This window comes from Piliocolobus tephrosceles, chromosome 16 (genome assembly GCF_002776525.5).
Source record: "Piliocolobus tephrosceles isolate RC106 chromosome 16, ASM277652v3, whole genome shotgun sequence".
NCBI lineage: Eukaryota > Metazoa > Chordata > Mammalia > Primates > Cercopithecidae > Piliocolobus > Piliocolobus tephrosceles.
This window is the reverse complement of record NC_045449.1, coordinates 56,422,436-56,446,081: the sequence shown is the minus strand read 5'-3', so window position 1 is coordinate 56,446,081 and position 23,646 is coordinate 56,422,436. Positions and strand designations below refer to the sequence as shown.

General features: G+C 39.7%; 1 protein-coding gene across 8 annotated transcripts in view; it reads right to left on the bottom strand.

Moving 5' to 3' along the window:
- TLK2 (tousled like kinase 2) overlaps positions 1-23,646 on the bottom strand; it is a 144,410-nt gene that overhangs the window by 25,968 nt on the left and 94,796 nt on the right. For 4 of the 8 annotated variants that reach the window (XM_023192325.2, XM_023192324.2, XM_023192327.2 and 1 more), the window contains 6 exons: positions 19,961-20,113; positions 18,602-18,667; positions 16,283-16,349; positions 14,491-14,588; positions 12,863-12,944; positions 6,730-6,821 (listed from right to left, as the gene is read on the bottom strand). In XM_023192325.2, coding sequence (XP_023048093.1) covers positions 6,730-6,821; positions 12,863-12,944; positions 14,491-14,588; positions 16,283-16,349; positions 18,602-18,667; positions 19,961-20,113 — 558 coding nt within the window. The remainder of the gene's footprint in view (positions 1-6,729; positions 6,822-12,862; positions 12,945-14,490; positions 14,589-16,282; positions 16,350-18,601; positions 18,668-19,960; positions 20,114-23,646) is intronic. The other 4 variants (XM_023192326.2, XM_031934386.1, XM_031934387.1 and 1 more) reach the window with 1 other exon arrangement.

Below are 23,646 nucleotides of genomic sequence, written 5' to 3'. Positions count from 1 at the left end.
AAGCTAAGTGTTATTACAAGAGTCAAAAAAGTTTTTTTAAAAAGGCAGTTTCTACAGCAAAAAGGTTACAGTAAGCAAAGATTAATTTACATTTGAAAAAATTTTTAATAAATGTAGTGTAGCCTTTGTGTACAGTGTTTATAAAGTCTACAGTAGTGTGCAATATTATCCTAGACTCTGACTCACCCAGAGCAACTTCCAGTTCTGCAAATTCTATTAATGGTACAGGTGTACCATTTTTATACTGTATATTTACTGTATCTTTTCTATGCTTAGATATGCTTACATACACAATTAGTAACACAATTGTCTATAGCAGGGGTCCCCAACCCAGTACAGGTCCGTGCCGTGTTAGGAACTGGGCCACACAGCAGGAGGTGAGCAGTGGGTGAATGAGCGAAGCTTCATCTGTGTTTACAGCTGTTCCCCATAGCTCGCATGACCGCCTGAGCTCCTGGTCTGTCAGCGGCAGATTCTCATAGGAGTGCAAACCCTACTGTGAACTGTGCACGCTAGGGATCTGGGTTGTGTGCTCTTTATGAGAACCTAACGCCTGATGATCTGTCACTGTCTCCCATGACCACCACATGGGACCGTTTAACTGCAGGAAAGCAAGCTCAGGGCTCCCACTGATTTTACATTATGGTAAGCTGCGTAATTAATTCGGTATATATTACAATGTAATAGTAATAGAAATAAAGGACACAATAAATATAATGCACTTGAATCATCCTGAAACCATCTCCCCCCCAACCCCGGTCCATGGAAAAACTGTCTTCCATAAAACTGGTCACTGGTGCCAAAAAGGTTGGAAACCACTGGCCTATAGTATTCAATACAGTAACATGCTATACAGGTGGGTAGCCTAGGAGCAACGGGCTATACCATACAGCCTAGGTATATAGTAGGCTATACCATCTAAGCTTACATTAAGTACACTCTGTGATGTTTACACAACAAAATCACCTAACGATGCATTTCTCAAAACGTAGCCCCATTGTTAAGCAACGTATGACTAACATGATTAGCATTTTTAAGGTGCTTTTCTAGTTTAAAGTCATTTCATAAGGAACAAAAGTGTACTGTATAGCCTGACATATTCATATTCTGAATTTTAGAAGAACAACAGAATATGCTTACACAATATAATTACCAATACTATTTTAAGAATGTAGTTCTGGCTGGGCGTGGTGGCTCACACCTGTAATCCCAACACTTTGGGAGGCCGAGGTGGGCAGATCACCTGAGGTTGGGAGTTCAAGACCAGCCTGACCAACATGGAGAAACCCTGTCTCGACTAAAAAAAAAATACAAAATTAGCCGGGGTGGGGGTGGTGCATGCCTGTAATCCCAGCTACTTGGGAGGCTGAGGTAGGAGAATCACTTGAACCCAGGAGGCGGAGGTTGTAGTGAGCTGAGATTGCGCCATTGCACTCCAGCGTGGGCAACAAGAGCAAAACTCCGTCTCAAAAAAAAAAAATAAATAAATAAAATAAAAAAGTAGTTCTTATTTACAAAGAGAGTAACTGTGATATTTTAAGTAATTCAGCACTATTTGGCTTAGGACATTTTGTTATAAGGCTAGTTGGAAAGGGGACACTTTCCATAGTATGGTAAAATAAAACTAAAAAACAGTGATGTTTTCAGAAACAGGTAAACTACAGTATACCAAAAATACAAAGAAAGTACTCAACCAAAGAAAAGCTGAGGAAAAAATTAGGGGACGTGGGGAAAGGGAGAAATAAGAATCTGAAAGTAATTACATATTTTTTCCCCAATGGAAACTATTTGGGCTTAGTTTTCAAGCTGCCACTTTTGGCCGTTCTGCCTCCCCTGATGCTTCATTTCATCATCTTTACGTTCTTCCAAAAAACAACTTGCCAGCACCAAGGCAGAGTGGTGTTAGAACACACACTACCCTGGGAACACAGAGGCCTGGCTCCTTGCTGTGGCTCTGTGGCTTCACCTCTCTGAGCTTCAGTTTCGGCATCACTGGACTGGATGTTTTGAAGTGAGCTTGCTGCAGACACTCAGCATATGTAGTTTTGGCCTCCCCAACCCCCAATTCCACCAAAGTAGCTCCACACTTGTTTTTTTTTTTTTTTTTTTTAATTACACACATATATTTAACAGTACAGTTTTACACAGAGTACTAAGAGCACTTTTCTTCATATTTTACAGAAGGGCTAGAAACATACAGATTTTCTTTTTCTTTTAAGACAGAGTCTTGCTCTGTCACCCAGGTTGGAGTGCAGTGGTGCCATTTCAACTCACTGCAACCTCCGCCTGCTGGGTTCAAGAGATTCTTCTGCCTCAGCCTCCCAAGTAGGTGAGATTACAGGTGCGTGTCGCCATGCCCAGCTAATTTTGCATTTTTAGTAGAGACCGGGTGTTACCATATTGGCCAGGCTGGTCTCAAACTCCTGACCTCGTGATCCGCCCGCCTCGGCCTCCCAAAGTGCTGGGATCATAGGTGTGGACCACTACACCCAGCCCAGATTCCAGATTTTCTTTTTTTTTGAGACGGAGTCTTGCTCTGTCTCCCAGGCTGGAGGGCAGCGGTCTGATCTCGGCTCACTACAACCTCCGCCTCCGGGTTCAAGCATTCTCCTGCCTCAGCCTCCTGAGTAGCTGGGACTACAGGCGTCCGCCACCACCCCTGGCTAATTTTTGTATTTTTAGTAGAGACGGGGTTTCACCATATTGGTCAGGCTGGTCTCGAACTCCTGACCTTGTGATCTGCCCGCCTTGGCCCCCCAAAGTGCTGGGATTACAGGCTTGAGCCACTGCACCCAGCCCCAGCCCAGATTTTCTATTAGTAATCATACACATCACCAAATCTAGCTCCTAAATAGGATGCATTTTGTTTAGAATTTAAAGGTTTAAGGGCAATAAGCAGGAGAGGAAAAAGTATGTACATTTTTATTTTACAAAACTGACTAAAAAATACATTCAAGAAATAGTAAAGAGAATTTAATACAATCTTGTTGGGTGTGGTGGCTCATACCTGTAATCCCAGCACTTTGACAGGCTGAACTGGGAAGACTGCTTGAGCCCAGGAGTTCAAGACCAGCCTGGGCAACAGAGTGAGACCCCATCTCAAAAAAAAAGAATTTAATATGATCTCATGTGCCCTGAAGGAGGTGGCACCTGATTAAGAGGGGTAATCGCTATGTCCAAATAATCTCCTACATGGAGCTTCTGCAACTGCAGAGTCACAGAATCATCAGTCCCCTTTCTGCCAGCACACTTACATTTTAAAATACATTAACATTCCTTGTAATATTGCATTTGATAAAATAAGGGTGCTGCTGTCTTTGTTTCACTCCAGTCTGGGCGACAGATGAGACTCTGTCTCAAAAAAACAAAAAAACAAAAAACAAACAAACAAAAAGTTTAAAAATCTAGGGACTAAACAGATCACTGTTTTAAGTTATTTTTCACTCTAGCATGCTGTAAATGTATAGTGCTCGACCCTTTTGTTTTAACTTCTTGATTTTGTGCATTTTAGAGCAGAAACCAATTTCTCTTTTTGAGGTACAGAAAACAGAGTAAACAAAAGGCGGCAAAAATTTAAGAATCAAAATGTCATTGAAAGTCCTTGCCAATTAACGGAATTTGAAGAGTGTCGCTGAACCTGTGCCCAGCTCTAAACCTGCATCTCTTACTTCATCAGCAAGGCAATGACTGAGCCATGTTTAACTTTCAACTTATAATCCAAGGGATCCATGTACTACAAACACAGAAACTTCAATGAGAAACTGGAAGAAACTCATCCACCAAAATGTCTTTCACTCTCTTATAAGTTAATATATATTTAGATTTTTCAAAATGCTTACTTTTATATTTAAAAATTTAGAATAGAGTATCATACAAAAGCATACTAACTCCAATACAAATTACTTCTGCAAATAATTCTACATGAAATTTTTCCTACTGTAGAATTTTTAATATGTTATTTGAGGGAGTTTAAGCAATTTAGTAATATTAAATTTTTAAAATAAATTTTTTAAATAAAATTTGTGTTTTTATAATGTAAAAGTAAAATACAATCAGTTTACTTTTTGTTTATGGTAGGAGGAGGAGAGGAATGAAGTGACAGAACAAAATTCAAAATACAACAAAACGAACATCTTTTATTTTCTTTTGAAATTTGCCTTCTTTTTTATCAGAATAAATGTCTTGATTTCAGATGGGACTGGGAGGTCATCCCCATGAATGGAAAAGCAATTAACAGACCTTACTAGCAGGGTTATAGCATTTTCATATTTTATAATGTCACAACACTGAAGTATGCTACTTTTTAGTTTAATACTGATTTTTTAAAGCACTCATCAATGTCCGTTATGTGCTTGATGTAAGTCTCCTTTTAGTTCAAAGCAGTTAATGACATTTTGTCAATCCACCATTTTCTACAGCCTGAAATGTATGAGTATGATTTCATATCACTTAGAAAGCCAATTCTTTCAAAAGAAAGGTGGAGATACTTAAGAATTGTCCCCTCAGTGCTGCTTCCTGATTGGGGGGGAAGAAAAAAAAAAGAACTCCCCCCACCCCCCCAAGCAAGAATGGAGGCCACGAGAACTCACGCAACCTCTCCCCAGGGTGTCTGCCAAATGGGAAATGCCCCCTCCCCAGATGAGCTCAGGCACCATGATCCCCTCTCTGATGAGGAAACAGAGTAGAAAGGCAACAACACCAGCCTGAAACTTGAATGGCAAAGAACTTAAGACAAATAAGACCATCCCCTTCACGTGCTCTCTGACACCCAATCCATACCCACCAGGACTCAGAGTGCTTGCCAACTGTTTGAAGGAGGGGCAAGGCCCAGCTTCCACTCCTCACTGTTTCAAAAGGCTAGATGAGCAGAACACCCATCTGCAGTTGCTGTGGTATCCAACACTAGAGTTCTCTGCAAGGTCAGCCAGAAACCTGGATACTCAGACTAGGCAAAATACATACATGTCTCAGCACAGGAACTATGTTCTCGAGGTTGACCAAGGTTGGTCCCTAGAGGGTATTTTTAAAAAGAAGCACGTGCTGGTCTAACACCCTTAGGCATTCTTAGGGTCTCAACACAGTAGGGGCATTGCTCATTTGTAACTGGTCAGAACAATATGCGCTTTCCTTCTCTGAAGTGCTCCTGGCCCTCACAACTGCGTGCCACTCATCCCTACATGTCAAGTGACTGGAATGTTCTTATTATAATGTAACTGCCTCTCAGGAGCATCTGGACTGCAGCTGCCTGTCACCTATGAAACACACGCAGGGTGCCACAGGTCATCCCTTCTCCCTCTGCTAAGCCCTGTTGCTCTTAATGTAGCAGGAACCTTCCCTTCTCCAGTGCTGAGCCCCACTGCCCATCTGTCTGGAACAGGAAGAACTTCTGGGTTCCTGACGAACAAGAGGTATAGAACAAGAGTTGCCTCGGACCAGGCTAGAAGCCAACTAAAGGGCTACTTCAAAGACCACAGTTTTTCCCCCTCCAAATTATTATTTATAAAAAAACAAAAACAAAAACAAAAAACAAAACAAAAAAACAAGACTGCCTTTATAGAAACGAAGTGTTTATCAAAAAAGCCTGTCCCCTCCTTTCAGGGGCAGGACTTGTCTGATTCAATACTTGTACCAACAACAAGGGGACAAAACTAAGCCCAGTGGGGAACCTAATAGTGAATTAAGTCTGCATAGCCTCTAAAGCAAATGAGCCATGAACTCCAATGTTCAGGAGCTTGGGGGGATATAGGCAAAACCTGACATTAGTGGAACAAAGCAATTCACAGCTGTGCAAATAATAACAATTCATTTTAAAGAAGCCCCCTCTCCCTACGCCGCACCCCAAGTACAGATGAAGACTGCCACTAGTACTATTATTCTATAGAGAAGCAAGCACAGAAAGTGGGACCCTGAAGACCGAGAACTTTGAGATGGGCAAACTGTGACAGGGAGGAGAACATAGCACAGAGAGGCTGAACAAGTCAGACAGGTGCCACGAAGACACACCAGGTGCCCCCAGTCTCTTCCAGAAGGAAATGACTAAGTAGCAGAAAGAACCCACCAGCAGCTCCCTAGGGTCTAGTTTCTACAGACAAGCAACCATGATTTCTTCTTCTTTTTTTTTTTTTTTTTTGAGATGGAGTCTCACACTCGCTCTGTTACCCAGGCTGGAGTGCAGTGGCGAGATCTCAGCTCACTGCAAGCTCTGCCTCCCGGGTTCACGCCACTCTCCTGCCTCAGTCTCCTGAGTAGCTGGGACTACAGGCGCCCGCCACCACGCCCGGCTAATTTTTTGTATTTTTAGTAGAGACGGGGTTTCACTGTGTTAGCTAGGATGGTCTCGATCTCCTGACCTCGTGATTAGACTGCTTCAGCCTCCCAAAGAGCTGGGATTACAGGCATGAGCCACCATGCCCAGCCAGCAACAATGATTTCTAAGGCTTTACTTACTACAGCTACTTCTAGCCACAAAGGAAAGGAAGGTTAAGAGTACTGGGGCTTTGGATTAAGGAAAATCTGGATTTAAATACTAGCTCAGCCACTTCCTGTTACTCCAATTCTGTAAGCATCAGTTTCCTCATTGTAATACTGAGAATACATTTATTATCTTAGGGCAGTTATGAAGATTACATAAAACAAAACCAACAACAATGCATGTAAAGCTTGTAGCATAATGTTCAAACTACAGGTATTATTTAATTTTAAAAAGTCAGACACTCAAGTATGACTTACTTGTGGTAATTCTCCTTTTTCTCATCTCTCCAGTTTTTATTTAACTGGTGAATTTTCACAGCTACGTATCTTTGCTCTGTTAGATCAAATGCCTATAAAGAAAGAGAATAAATTATATTCTGGGCAAATGTTAAGAAGAATTACAGGCAACTGATGTGAAGCTTTAACATATAACATAATCAGAGTCCGAAATACATTATTAAATATATCACACACTTGTATCAGTGTTGCAACCATCTTCTTGAAACTTGTGATTAGATAATTTAGAAGTCTCCAGACACACTGGCACCAAGGGGTTTAGAACATAAAACCAGGCCAACACCACAAACAGAAAGATAGCCCCTGCCTTCAGAATCATTTCCCAACCATGCTCTTTCTGGACACCATCTATTCCCCGTCTGGGACCCGTCTCTCTAAGGTTGCTCTTGTCCTTCAGTTGACACTGGGACTTTACAAGCTTCAAACATCCTGCCACTTTTGAAATCCTAGGGACACACACTGTCTGACTCCTGGAGAAAATAACCCCTCACAATATACTTCTTTGGCATGATTATTTACAAAATAACCCTGTAATTTGGCATATTGTTTATTAAAATAAAAAGAGAAACAAGAACAAAAAACAGCCCTGCCTTTAGTCCCATCTCTATCTGCTGGGCAAATAAAAAGTGGTTTTGTTGTTGTTGTTGTTTTTGAGACGGAGTCTTGCTCTGTCGCCCAGGTTGGAGTGCAATGGTGCAATCTCAGCTCACGGCAACCTGTCTCTTGCGTTCAAGTGATTCTTCTGCCTCAGCCTCCTGAGTAGCTGGGATTACAGGCACGCACCATCAAGCCCGGCTAATTTTTGTATTTTTAGTAGAGACGGGGTTTCACCATGTTGGTCAGGCTAGTCTCCTGACCTCAGGTGATCTGCCGACCTCAGCCTCCCAAAGTGCTGGGATTACAGGCGTGAGCCACTGCGCCCAGCTGAAAAGCAGTTTTTAATTCCAACAATGGATGAAGTTAGTGACACCAAGTCACTTCTCCAGCACTGTCCAGAGGTAGGAACCGGCTTTCCCCAAAGGCCACCACTGCCGGCAAGTCCTGCATCAGCTAGGTAGTGCTTGCTATAGCACAGTGAAAAAGGTAACATGAATTTTTGAGGAAGCTGGGTGTAAATCATTATTTGATAAAGTAATCTTTCAATTGAATTGAAGATTTCCCTCCAAACAAACGAATTTATTCGCATAGCTCCTTTAGAATAGTTTTTCTTAGTTTGTAAAGTTCATATCAAAAGCTTACTATTTCAGTTTCAACACTGTTATCACCCATCTGCTAACTTCCACAAATATACAAATAAATGAAGGCAACAAGTGCAGAAAACAGTCCATAAATAGGGTGATCACTACTTTACAGATCTTTCTAAACCTAAGTTTCTCTAGGTAAGCACTGCATGTAGAGAGAGCTGCTTATAGAGAAACTTCCATCATTTATACCAAATTAAAACCAGTATGTTTAAAGTATAAAAACCACTCACTTCAGACATATCTTATTTCACAAAAACTGCAATATTTTTAATTTTTTTATCTAGACAGGTCCTCAATGTGTTTGCCAGGCTGGTTTTGAACTCCTGGCCTCAAGTAATCTTCCCACCTTGGCCTCTCAAAGTATTGGTATTCAGTATCATTTCCCATCCATTCTCTTTCTGGATACCATCTATTACCATCTAGGACCCATCACCCTTAGGTTGTCTCTTGTCCTTCAGTTGACACTTTACAAACTCCAAACATCCTGCCACTTTTGAAATCCTAGGACACACACTGCCTGCCTCCTGGAGAAAATAACCCGTTATTGGGTTACAGGGAGTAGAAAGTGTTGGGTTAGAGGCAGTAGAGGCCATGGCTGGCCCAAAATGGATACTTTTGAACTTTTTTTCTTACAGAATCTTCAGTCCATCCACAATCATGAATACCATCATGGTTTCACAGCAGAAAACCATTTCAAATAATTTTTAAAAAACAGTAAATATCACCCAATTTATAAGAGTACCAATGCTATTTCAAGCATAATTTTCTCTAACTACACTGTACTTCTAAATCCAAGACACTGTGACCTACCACTGACTTAAGAAAGGATTTTGGAGAGTAGAGAACAGCGAAAGAAAAACTAAATGCACACATCACTGTAAGAAGTATTTAGATCTCAGAAACAAAATGTGCGGGGCTGAGCATGGTGGCTCACACCTGTAATCCCAGCACTTTGGGAGGCTGAGGCGGGCAGATCACGAGGTCAGGAATTTGAGACCATCCTAGCCAACATAGTAAAACCCCATCTCTACTAAAAAAATACAAAAATTATGCAGGTGTGGTGGCGGGTGCCTGTAATCCCAGCTACTCGGGAGGCTGAAGCAGGAGAATCACTTGAACCTGGGAGGCAGAGGTTGCAGCAGTGAGCCAAGATCACGCCATTGCACTGCAGCCTGGACGAGAGAGTGAGACTCCGTCTCGAGAAAAAGAAATAAAATGTTTGAAGAAATACATTAGGAAAAAATACGATGATGAAATTAACTAAAAGTAACCGGGAGGCACCAAGAACCAATTTTGATGTTTTAAAATTACATACACTTCTAGGTATATATCCAAAAGAATTGAAAGCAGAGTCTCATAGAGCTATTTGGACACCCAAATTCAAAACAGAACTACAGGCTGGGCGTGGTGGCTCATGCCTATAATCCCAGCACTTTGGTAGGCAAAGGTGAGCGGATCACTTAAGATCAGGAGTTCGAGACTGGCCTGGCCAACACAGTGAAATCCCATCTCTACTAAAAATACAAAAAAATTAGGTGGGCATGGTGGTGCACACCTGTAATCCTAGCTACTGGGGGAGGCTGAGGCAGGAAAATCACTTGAACCCGGGAGATGGAGGTTGCAGTGAGCCGAGATTGCACCACTGCACTCCAGCCTGGGCGACAGAGCAAGACTATCTTAAAACAAACAAACAAAACAAAAACAAAAACAACAGCACTATATACAATAGGCAAGAGATGGAAGCAACCCAAGTGTCCATCGACAAAGGAGGATAAACAAAATGTGGTACATACAATAAAATATTAAGTGACCTTAAAAAGTAAGGCAATCCTGTTACATGCTATAGCATAGACGAACCTTGAGGACATTATGCTAGGTAAAATAAGCTGATTATGAAAAGATGTAACATGATTCCACTTCTGTAAGAAATCTAAACATAGTCAAATTCAGAGTAACAGAATGTAAAATGGTTCCAAGGATGAAGAGGAGGGGGAAAGGAAAGTTGGTTAATGGCTACAGAGTTTCAGTTTTGGAAGATGAAAAAAAGTTTGAGATCTATTTCACAAAAACGTGAATGTACTTTACTGAACTATACACTTAAAAATGGTTAACATGGTAAATTTTATATCTATCTTTTTACGATAAAAAAATTACAAAGAAAATAAACTAAGAATTGACTTAAGAATGAACATAAATAAAAATGAAGAAAGCAGAAAGAATGAAAGCAGACATTAATGAAATTGAAAACTAACGAAAGAGCAGATTTGATCAACAAAAAAGTTGACTCTTAGGAAAAAATTAATAACAACACTGACTAATTTCTAGCCTATCAATCAAGAAACACAAAAATAAAAATTTTTCAAGAACAGAGAAGTAACTAGGGTGTGGAGTATCTATCTATCTATCTTTTTTTTTTTTTTGAGATGAGTCTCGCTCTGTCACCCAGGCTGGAATGCAGTGGCCGGATCTAGGCTCACTGTAAGCTCTGCCTCCCGGGTTCACGCCATTCTTCTGCCTCAGCCTCCCGAGCAGCTGGGACTACAGGTGTCCGCCACCACACCCAGCTAATTTTTTGTATTTTTAGTAGAGACAGGGTTTCACCGTGTTAGCCAGGATGGTCTTGATCTCCTGACCTCATGATCTGCCTGTCTCGGCCTCCCAAACTGCTGGGATTACAGGTGTGAGCCACCATGCCCAGCCAGTGGAAAATATTTTTTAAAACTCTAGGCCAAGCATGGTGGCGGTAATCCCAGAACTTTGGAAGACTGAGGGGTGACGATCACTTCAGGCTAGGAGTTTGAGACCAGCTTAGACAGCACAGTGAAACCCTGTCTCTATTAAAAAAGAAAAAATATATAAACAAAATAGATTTCCTAGAAAAATTAAATTACCAAAACTGACTTAAGAGTGAGAAAATCTGAATATATCAATAGTTGTAGAAGAAACTGAAAAGACAGCCAAATGTTTTCCACTAACTCAACATCTCCCAGGTGATTTTTCTTTTCTTTCTTTGTAGAGGCATGGTCTATGCTGCCCAGGCTGGTTTCAAACTCCTGGGCTCAAGTGATCCTCCCGCCTCGGCTCCCAGAGTGCTGGGATTATAGACATGAGCTGCAGAGTCTGGCCTGCCCGAGAAGTTTTTGAGCCAACTCTAACAAACTTTCAATGAGCCAACAATTCCCAAGTGATGAAAAGGGTTCCAGAGCATGGAAAAAAGAGACTTCACAACTCTATCTAACGAGCTAAGATAATTATGACATCAAATTTTGACAAAGCTGCTTGCATACAAAAGGTGACTATGGGCCAATCATACTTATAAGCACAGATTAAAAAATACAAATAAGATACTAGAAGCCAGGTGCAGTGGCTCATGCCTGTAACCCCAGCACTTTGGGAGGCTGAGACGGGAGGACACTTGAGCTCTGGAGTGGGAGGTTGCAGTGAGCCGAGACTGCACTGCTGTACTCTACCCTGGGTGTCAGAGTGAGACAATGTCTCCAAAAAAAAAAAAGGCACTAGAATATCAAAACCAGTACGGTAGTGCACTAATCGTAATATAGTTCTGGAGATGAACACTGATGTAGTGATGTCAGTTGCACACATTGTGAAAGTACTTAATACCACTGAAACATATACTTAATAAAATCACAGTGGAGTGCAGTGGCTCACACCTGTAATCTCAGCACCCTGGGATGCCAAGGCAGGAGGACTGCTTAAGCCCCTAAGTTGAGACCTGCCTGGGCAATGTAGCAAGACCCTATCTCTACAAAAAATTTAAAAATTAGTGCACTGGGCCTGTAGTCCCAGCTACTTAAGAGGTTGAGGCAGGAGGTTTGCTTGTGCCCAGCAGTCTGAGGCTGCAATGAACTATGATCGTGTTACCTCACTCCAGCCTGGGCAACAGAGCAAGACTCTGTCTCTAAAATAAATAAATAAATAAATAAAACCGCAATTTAAAAAAAATTAGAAAGAAAACGGCAGAACTAGTTTTACCATTTTTATTTGCAATGAAAACTATTTTACTAAAAAGATTTCCCATATATAAATTCATACGGGCATAACATAAATCCTAACCGTTAAAGCTGTACATCTGAAAGGTACAGCTGTGCAACAAAGACTACTTAATAAACAATTCTATACTTTACAGACAGGTGCCAGAAACATGTAGAAAAATTAAATCCACATGTTATGGATCTGTAGCTATATTTAAAACATACTAAATCCCTCATTTGGTAAAAATCAACCTGGAGGCTCAGCAGCCTGTACTTCGCTGGTCCAAGTGAAGCACTCTAAGCCAGAACACTCTTTCAGACTTCCAGTGCTAGTAAATGACATTAGAACACTTCTAAAACAAAAAGCAAGTTTTCCAATTTAAAAAAATCTATTCTTATTGGAAATAGGTTTGACACATCTATTCCGTACAAGAAATAAAGATAGCACACACTCTTTTCTAACAAATATGAGGCAGAAAGTATAGGACCAGAATAAAAATCATCATAATTTCACCACCCAGTATACTTCCTTCCTGCTTTTTAAATTTATAATTATTTATTTTTCAAACTTGAAAATGACAATACTGTATTCTGCTTGGTCACTTAGGTTTAAAAGCTGTTTTCCCAAAGATACAGGTTTTTAAAGTTTTTGAATTTCAACCAATGGATACCAACCTATAATTATCAGTATTTTTAATGTTCTCCAAGTTGGTAAGAGCCGATAATTTAACCCCTAGTCTTTGTATCCAGTTTCTTATACTTACCTTGTAAACTTCACTGAAACCTCCTCTACCCAAAAGATGTAACAACAAATATCTGTCATTTAGCGTTTCTTTGTATCCAGTTCCTTATACTTACCTTGTAAACTTCACTGAAACCTCCTCTACCCAAAAGATGTAACAACAAATATCTGTCATTTAGCGTTGGATGATCTTTAAATCTGTGGAAACAGGGAACATGGAACACCCTGAGATCATGGACTACAGTCTTCCATGCTTGCCAAATTCCCAGAGTATCTAACACATTATATATACAATTACAGCAGCTGTGGCAGTTTGACAATCAACATCAACATGGCAAATACTGAGTATAAAGTTACACAGTTCAAAGAGGCAGTGCAATTACAATGAACAGCACTAGCTGCAGAGCCACAGGATTTGGGTGCTGGTCTCAGTGTAGCTACACTAGACCTTTCTTGCTCCTCCTGCTTTTTTCTGCCCTGCTATACAATGAGGGAGGGTAGATTAGAGTAGACCAGAGATTTTTAAATTGTGCTGTTTGGCTCCTCCAAACTATTGAAGGGCCACATGTTCTCACCATTTCAAAAATACATACAGTAAAATTCCAAGACACTTGCTATTTCCTTAAAAACAGATTTGATTATAAAGTGAGTCACATGTTCTATGTGCATTCATTATTCTCTCTTTAAGACAGATATAACTGTGTTCCCCATATTAGATTCTACCTTGGGTAGTTTCTTAGTAATATGATAAAGAAATGACAAGTTCTGGCAAAAACAAATTTAAAAATATTTGTACCTAGTTCCTGAAATTAAACAATCTCACTATTAATTCTGAAATTACTTTACATGGATTCTAAGAAAGTAGCATGCCTATTTGGAGAGACATTACCGCATGGTGGTTTGGATGAAAAAGATCCAAGTTTAACTCTTTGGTCACATTATTTATGAGTCCCTGGTCAAGTTAATTTACTTTCTCTAAGCTTGTTTTCTGATTGATGTATTAAAGATGACTGGGTTATCCTGCAGATTAAACGAGAGCACTAAGGGCACTTAGGACCAGGCCTGATACACAGAGAGTTCTCAGAAAGTGGTACCTGCTGTTGTCTGCCACTTTAACAGAAAGAAAGGTCCAAAGCTCGTATAAGCCAAACAAAAATACACAAGCTGTGGCTTTATGAAAAAATGTTTCAGGGTCCAAAAAAATTTGGGGAAAAAACAGATTACTTATAAAAGCCCCTTTCTACTTTCAACCTACTTTGCCCAGTTTCAATTCATCTACAATTAATGTAATGAACTTAAGAGTCTTACTTAAAATGTCAACACCTGAATGGCCCTTAAAGGTCATTCAGAAACTGAGTGTTATCTCAACCCAATACTCTTCCCACAACACCACACGGTGACCCATCTTCCCCTTCTTAAGGCTCTGTAGGGAAATCTGAATATGCCACACATCTCAACCATTTATCATTACGAAGCCATATTGTTTTAGTAATCTCTACTCATGTAAAAATGCTCTATGTATACACATATGTACTTAATATATAAATTTAATACAATTGTATATTTAAACCAAGGCAAATCATAATTTTGTTTACAAAATTGTATTAGATGCTCCAAAAGAGCTAAATACACTATGGAATCATTTATGTAACTCACATTAAGCAAACACATTATTCTAGACCATTCAATTCATACCATAAAATGCTTAGCAATCTCCAACCCAATGTACCCCTAAGTAGCTTACTGTGAATTATCTTCATTATGTATCCTTTTCAGTTCCCTGATATGTAGATTTCTAACCCTTTCTAGCCTCTCCAGCTCTGCCTGGATCTCTGCTTCCTCCTAAAGCGAAAAGGAAAGAAATAGCACAGCGATCTTATTTCAAAAACAATAGCAGACATTTATCTTATGAAAGGCTAAAGGAAGGTACTTTGCATTGAAAGATTTCTTTTTAAGCGATAAGAATTTTAATCATAAAAATTAGCCCATAGAAAATAATAAAATTCAAACCATACAGAGGAGTTCAGTGAGAAAAGTAAAAGTTCTCTACCCTCTTCCTCCCTCCTCTCCATGCCCACTCCTGAGATGTAACCACTATTAAGTTTCTTACACAAGTTTCCAGGAATGTTTTGTGCATATATACACAGACATGGAAACATTGTTTACAAAAATCAGGTTATCTATCTGGTTCTCATCTTTAAGTGTGGATTACACTTGGTGCCTTAAGTTCTACTTATTTTTATGTTTTATTTTTTGAGATGGAGTTTCACTGTTGTTGCCCAGGCTGGAGTGCAGTGGCGCAATCGCGGCTCACTGCAACCTCTGCCTCCCAGGTGCAAGCGATTCTCCTACCTCAGCCTCCCGAGTAGCTGGGATTACAGGCACACGCCACCACACCCAGCTAATTTTTTGTATTTTTAGTAGAGATGGGGTTTCACTATGCTGGGCAGGCTGGTCTCGAACTCCTCACCTCAGGTGATCCACCCACCTCAGCCTCCCAAAGTGCTGGGATTACAAGCGTGAGCCACCATGCCCAGCAAGTTCTACTTATTTAATAAGCTCTGAGAACCCAGTGGGAAAACAGCATGAAAACTAATATGTGAAATAAAAAACAAAAGCACACATACCAAAAGCAGTTCAGTAAATCCTTACTGACCATTATCACCCATAAACAGCATCGACCAATGTATGGGCTTCTGAATTTTAAGAGCTGAGCAATCTATCTAAGATATCTCAGTGAACATCATCAATAACAAATTCTATATTATGTGCCTTTGTGTTTGAATAAGGTTTGGTGTAAGACTTTCTCTTTTGAGCTAGTTTAGGCAAGGAATAAGAGCTGCTATGTGATTTAAAATATGACAGTATAAAATATGATTTAAAATCTTCACATCAATTTCAAAACCATCTGTTCTTATTATATATTTAAATTCTACTCCAAAGATAACCACTTGGGAAGCCTTATGATGCGTACAGAATTATCTGCTGATAGATCACTGGGGAAAAAAAAAAAACACTTACTGGGTTGCTGGAATTGACTTGAAAATGGAAAGATAGGCCAGGCATGGTGGCTCACACCTGTAACCTGTAATCCCAGCACTTTGGGAGGCCGAGGCAGGCAGATCACTTGAGGTCAGGAGTTCGAGACCAGCCTAGCCAACATGGTGAGACCTCGTCTCTACTGAAAATACAAAAATGAGCTGGGTGTGGTAGAACATGCCTGTAATCCCAGCTACTTGGGAGGCTGAGGCATGAGAATCGCTTGAGCCCAGGAGGTGGAGGTTGCAGTGAGCCAAGATCGTGTCACTGCACTCCAGCCTGGGAGACACAGTAAGACTCCATTGCAAAAAAAAAAAAGAAAAGAAAAGAAAGAAAACGGAAAAATATGAATTCTACCATTAGGCTACAAGACATGACATGAAAGCAGTTACTCAAGCTTTCTGCTGCTATGTGCAGCTACTATGACCAGATAGCTTCAACCCCAAATGTAAACTAGGTACCGCATTTCTCCAGGGAGGTTTTCTCATTATACTTACCTTTTTAAGATGACCTAATCTGAGTTTGAAGATTTCTTCTTGTTCATGGTATTCTGCTAATGTTAACCTGAAAAACAGTGGTAAGTTTCAGTAAACTACTAGAAATCATAGTTTGCTTATTTAAAGAGAAATGCTCAAATATACTATAAGACATATTCAGTTTCAGTCTCAGTTAAAATGACTGAAAGACAGGTTATCTTGTAGTCCTCTGACAAGGGAAAACTTCTGTGATTTACCAGATATGATGTGAGGGAAGAGCTTCAAACCCAAAATTCTAATTTGCAAAACATAAAAAAAAAAATAAGTGAGCCATATTTTTATATTATTTTTGAAATGAGTTTTGTCCCATATATTACTCAGATGAAAATTCATTCAGAGAGAACCACAAATTGTCTAAAAATCTTTTAGAGGGCAAAACAATAAGTCAATGGATTTGATTATTCTTGTTAACACTTAAACCTTGATAGTGTAATAACAAAGAGAAAGATATAGCAGCAAATTAGAGTCTAGGATTTGGAGTCTGAGGACTAGGGGTTAAAGCACTACTAAGCCGCTGGCGATGTGACCTTGGGCAAGCAACTTTAACCTCTTAACTCAGTTTCCTGAAATGCAGTAAGTGATAATACCTATCTAAGAAAGCGTTGCGGCTTACATGACAATGTATACAGAATATTGAAAATGCTATTTAAATCAACTCTCAAAGGGCTGACTTGATGGGTATTCACATATTTCATGTTCCACCTACTCCAACAGCATCCTTATATCTCAAGAATGAACAAGTGGCCAGGTTGGGTGGCTCACTGTAATCCCAGTACTCTGGGAGGCTGAGGGGGAAGGACTTAGAGCCAGGAGTTTGAGACCAGCGGGGTAACAAAGCAACACTCCATCTCTGTGAAAAAAAGAAGAAAGAAGCTGGGCATGGTGACACATGCCTGTAGTCCCAGCTACTCAGGAGGCTGAGATGGAAGGATTGCTTGAGCCCAGGAGGTTGAGGCTATAGCGTGCTATAATCATGTCACTGCACTCCACCCCAAGGAACAGAGCAAGGCTCTGTCTCTTAAAAAAAGAAAAAAGAAAGAAAGGAAATAAAAAAAGATGAACAAGTGAGAATTACTTTTTTCTTCCATCTCTCCCTTTTTCGCATTCTGGAAGCATATACAGATATTTAACATTTTTAGATACCACTGTTTAGATATATTCTAAATAGCAGAAGAAAGAGGAAATATCTATCCTATCAACCAGAACACAGCCTTTGAGGTTTAACTCAAGAAAAAATAGAAAGAAGAAGAAACTCACCTACTAGGGCTATCTCTTTACAGATGCAGAAATACCTGTATCTATTACTCCATTCCACACCAGCAAAAAACAGATAAATAAAAAATGATGGCTAAGAATTCTCTGTCTGAAACAGGTTCAGGGCCAAGAAAGGATACTATGACTCACTCCAAGACTCCAGAGGCCTACTTCTGGCTTCTGGTCAAAGTAAGAGCCAGTTCACAGATACTCTAGTTAAAAACTGGACTGAAAGCCTTCTGGATTGGATTTTATGCAGGACTCCAGATGGCAACTGCTTACACATTACTAGCCTAGATAGAATTCTAATTACTGTTCTGTGGCAAAGAAACAACCTATGCCTTCTTTAGCACTCCTAAGCGAATGGTTTTGTGCATTAGCATTAAATAATTTTCAAATAATACTAGAGGGAAAGTCCCTTCACAAAATAAACACAGGACTCATGAAAGAAAACATTGGTCAGATTAATTAGCCTGGACAATCTTTCAAATCTGAGCCCCTGCTTGGACTTGCTGAAAGGAAAATACTTTATATTTAAGACTCCATACTCTTCCCCGCTTCTCATTCTGATTATTGCACTTGACTAGTCTTTAAAATCAAGGGGAAAATGTTTTATAACATTTGGGCTCGGTTCAGTAGCTCGCGCTTGTAATCCCAGCACTTTGGGAGGCTGAGGAGGGTGGATCATTTGAGGTCGGGAGTTCGAGACCAGCCTGGCCAACATGGAGAAACTCCATCTCTACTAAAAATACAAAAATTAGCTGGGTGTGGTGACGCACGCCTGTAGTCCCAGCTACTCAGGAGGCTGAGGCAGGAGAATCATTTGAACCCGGAAGACGGAGGTTGCAGTGAGCCGAGATAGCACCACTGCACTCTGGCCTGGGTGACAGAGTGAGACTTCGTCTCAAAAAAAAAAAAAAAAAACTATTTGGAGTTATACGAATGAAGATGTTTTCCAAGTTCATTACGCACATTTTTATCGCTATACTTAATGTAATTATTAGTTTATTCGTCTGTTCATCTCACCTAAGTAAACTGTGGGCTCCTAAGGCTGGGGCTGTATCCTTTAGCTCTGTATTCCCAGAAGAGGGCCTAGCATAAAATAAGCATTTAACACAGACTTACTAAATGAATATCAAGGAAAAGACTTCCCAAAACATCAGATAGGTATGGGGTGAGGATTGGTGTTAAGCCATGTTTCTCAGTAGAATGAAAGAAGATGCATTTCTAGGATGCCACAGACTTTTAACAATAATGTAATACAAGTATTATTATACCTGAAGTGGATTATGTGTTGTTTTTGTGAACTAATATGAAAACATAAAGCAAATGACATATTAGTCGATAAGTTATATGATATATATTTTCTTTCCAGCTATCTCTGGATATGAAACTTACTTTCAGTTAAAGAGAAAGGAAGAAATGAATGGAGAAGGCAGGCATTTGTGCTTAGAATTTCCTACTCCTCCTATACATGGTAGCTATGTAAATATTGTTGAGTGACAAAGAAAAAGATGACTATACTGCAGTTTAAGATATTGGTGTCGGCCGGGTGCGGTGGTCAAGCCTGTAATCCCAGCACTTTGGGAGGCCGAGACGGGCGGATCACGAGGTCAGGAGATCGAGACCATCCTGGCTAACATGGTGAAACCCCATCTCTACTAAAAAATACAAAAACTAGCAGGGCGAGGTGGCGGGCGCCTGTAGTCCCAGCTACTCGGGAGGCTGAGGCAGGAGAATAGCATGAACCCGGGAGATGGAGCTTGCAGTGAGCTGAGATCCGGCCACTGCACTCCAGCCTGGGTGACAGAGTGAGACTCCGTCTCAAAAAAAAAAAAAGATATTGGTGTTTTGCTTATATTCCCAGAACAGGAAACAATTTCTGATGAGATCAAGTTGTGGCTTATTGGGACAATATCCTTTTCTAACATAACAGCTTTTCAGGGCGCTTATCCTAAGTTTGCAACTATTAACGAAGTGCTCTTTTGACTAGTAAAGAGCATTCTTCTGTTTGAAATAGCAGCCAGGTAACTCCCATAAGACGATACTAGTGTACCACAACCTGGAGCCACATGTAAGCAATGATATCATTTCAGTCCAATGATGTCTTATTTGTTAACCAGGAGTGGCCAAAAGTCATGATGTCAAGTGACATTACTTTTCCCTCTCATTCAAAATGCCCTAAATAAAGAGCAGCTTTAAGAAAATCAACTAATTTTATATGGCATTTATATGAGTTGAGAGAATCCATTAATGTAACTGAAAAGAAGGTTTAAACCTGAGTGAACTCCAGAATTTACAACTATTGCCAGTGGCAATCAACAGGGCATTTGTATTTGGGGGTATGGTGTGGTGTCTCAGCGTTCACGTCAATAAAGAACATACGTTTCATTTTCAGCTCCATTGGTCTTGCTTTTCCGCTGTTTCTGCTCATTGGTTGCAGGAGGGGCCTGACCCATGGCAGGAGGTTTCCGCTTTGCTAACATTTTCCGTTGTCTTTCTATCTCTTCCCTCTGTGAATTTATCCTTTCCTGTTGCCTAGAAATATAAAAGATGTTGCACAAAGTCAAAAGTTTTACCACAGCTATAGAACACACACAATTTGTCACTTGTGTATCCAATTTCAGAAAAAATAAGCCCCTTTAAGTCAAGAAGAGATCTGATTTTAACTTCAGATTGGAAGGGCCAAATAATTGGTGATAGATGTTTTCTGGGAATGAGTCTGCGCTTTAAGACACTAGTTATTACTATTTTCAGAGTGGGCAGGAAGGAACGTATCAAATTTCTATTGTGACCTTATTTTCTGACTCAAAAGGAACAATTTTCTGATTACTTTTTAAAAGCTAAGAAAACAATTCTCTGATCTGAACCCACTAAAAGTAAAAATTGTATTTTAAAAGTTGTAAAATGTTCCAAGTTCTTTTTTATTTTTCTTTGGATGAAAGCTTCTCAGTTTTATGTAAAAAAAAAAAACCAAGTTTGTAGGATGCTAAAGAAAGTAAACAAGATTTTCTTTTAAGATCTATCCTTTATTCTAGTCTAAGGGAGCCATTACTACTCTACACATCAACCCCGCCCACTGATACAGTGACACCTAAATTAAGTTTTTAAAAGACAAATACATTCAGAGAAAGCACAATAAAGTCTTCAACTAGTAAGAACTCCTTAGGGAATAGGGAACAAAATGAATTAGCATAAAACATATTTTACAACTGCAGTTAATCTAACACCATTACCATTAGAGTATTTCCTAATAAGATGTAAAATTTTTCTTTGATTAACTAGTTTATAAATTAGGGACCAATAAAAACTCCATTAAAAAAAAAAACCACTTTCTCTCATGTATCCTACCACCTAACAGATATTAAGGTTTACAGACTTGGTATATAAAAATAAACAAAATTGGAGATTAACCATTTAACAGGTTAGTCTTTAAGTCACCCATCATAACTGACAGTCAAGTGATAGCTCCCTTCTCCTTCTCCCTCTACTGTGCTTTTCCTCTCATTCTCTTTTGTGGAACCAACCTTGATTTTTGTGGAATAATAATTTTTTTTTTTTTTTTTTTTTTTTGAGACAGAGTCTCACTGTGTTGCCCAGGCTGGAGTGCAGTGGTACAATCTTGGCTCACTGCAAGCTCCATCTCCCAGGTTCAAGTGATTCTTGTGCCTCAGCCTCCCTAATAGCTGGGATTACAGGTGTGCACCACCACGCCCAGCTAATTTTTGTATTGTTTTAGTAGAGATGGGGTTTCATCATGTTGACTAGGTTGGTCTCAAACTCCTGACTTCAAGTGATCCACCCGCCTCGGCCTCCCAAAGTGCTGGGATTACAAGTGTGAGCCACCACGCCTGGCAGAATCTAATTTTTTAAAAGCTACTCTCAAATGGAAGTTGCTCTACCCTCTTCCCTGAACACTGTTGTCAGATCTTTTCCAGATTTAGTACAGTATCTTTCGGGGAAGAACGACAAGCAGAAAACCAAGATTACTCTAGGGTAGATACCCACAATACAGCTTATTTGCACATATCTAGAAGGGCAATGCTGTATGCAAGATTAACCTAATCAGAGTATTACAAAGAAACAACCAGTCACTTGATAATACTATGCCCTTGGCTTCAGGATGAGCCAGGTCACTGATCAGACATCAACTGAACAACAAAATGAAAATTATAATTCAAGAGTTTTCTGTTTGCCTGAAAATTCTTTTTGATTATCATTAGCTAGACCTCCTCATCTCTACTCGCAGAACATATATAAGGTTGGCTCTCCATATCCATGGATTCAACCAACTGCAGATTGAAAATACAGACGAAAAAAAAAAGGATGGCTGCACCTATACTGAATATGTACAAACTTTTTCCCTTGTTATTATTTCATAAACAATATGACAATTATTTACATAGCATTTACATTTATTAGGTATTATAGGTAATCCAGAGGTAATTTAAAGTATATGGGAGGATACGCATAGGTTATATGCAAATACTACACATTTTATATCAGGGACTTGAGCATCCATGGATTTTGGTATCTGAGGGAGGTCCTGTAACCAATTCCCCACAAGGGACAACTGTATATATCATTCATGGCTTGAAAGAAATCTGGGTTGAGACACAGAATCCTTAAGTAAAATCACAGTGTTTCTTCTAGAGAAAACATTTACCTTAACTGAGCATGAATTTCCCAATTAAAAAACTGGTAAACATCTTTAGCTCATTTCTACACTTTTCAGGGGCCATGAATGTAAGGCACTCTGAACTCCCTACAGATAAACATACAATATACAGTAGCTTAGTGGAGTGCCACAACATTTTGTCTTTGAAGATTAACAGTATTTTGCAAAATTGAGATTTTAGCAATCACCCTTATCAAACATAAAATAAAAACAATCTTCTATTATTATCAAGGACAATTCATATGTTTAATCTCTTCAGATTCGCCAAGAAAGGATCCCCACAGCCATCATATATATAAACCATAACACAAGGGACACCGATTCCAAAACATCTTTAGGGAAATCCTAAACTGCACATTCTAAGAACAAGAGTTTGAACATGAAAGTCGATGCAACAAAGATCAATGTTATGTATTTTAAGGATTCTCATATAAATTCTTGATGTTCTTGAAACTGTTTAGCTATTTACATTAAAGAAGAAAAGAATAAAGAGAGACTATCAATGGTACTTCATTTAGATTTATTTTGGGAGTACAAAGTCTGGATTATGTCAAACTGTAATTTCTCATAGAACAGGAATCGTGTCTTAGCAATCCGTATATCCCCCAGCATGTGTAACAGTGCCTTTCACAGAGTTGATCTTTATTTCTTGTATAGCATCAATTTTAGAGAGTGCTCGCCCTTCATCACCCATAGCAAGAGGCTATTTCTTCTATATGTTACAGAAGTACTGAGGACCCAATAAATCCATCTCACTCAAATCTAAATAACTCTATTTACAAAGCCATTGCCTGCAAAAGAAAAACAAGATAATCAATCTTCTGCACCATTATGGGTTGTGTCCCCCAAAAGATATATTAGTCCTTAGTACCTCAGGATATGACCTTATTTGGAAACAGGGTGAATAAAGATATTACTAGTGAAGATGAGGTCATACTGGACAAGACAGGACCTTAACCCAATACGACTGGTGTCCTTATGAGAAAAGGAGACACAGAGACGCACAGGGAGAGCACCATGTGAAGAGGAGGTAGAGAATGGAGTTATGCCGCCGCAGGCCAAGGAACACCTGGGGCTGCCACACTGCTGAAGTGGCAAAGAAAGATGTTCCCTAGAGGCTTGAGGAAGGATGGTCCCGTTCCACCTTGATTTCAAATCTTTAGACTCCTGAAGTATGAGAGAATACATTTCTGTTACTTTAAACCACCCGGTTTATGGTATTTATTACAGCATCCCAGGAATGGAAGGCGGGTGCCTTCAGCAGCAACACTACCTTCTACACTTCAACTACACTAGAAGTAATGAGTAGTAAAGGTATTTTAAAAACTGTGGCTGGGTGCGGTGGCTCACACCTGTAATCCTGGAACTTTGGGAGGCCGAAGCGGGTGGATCA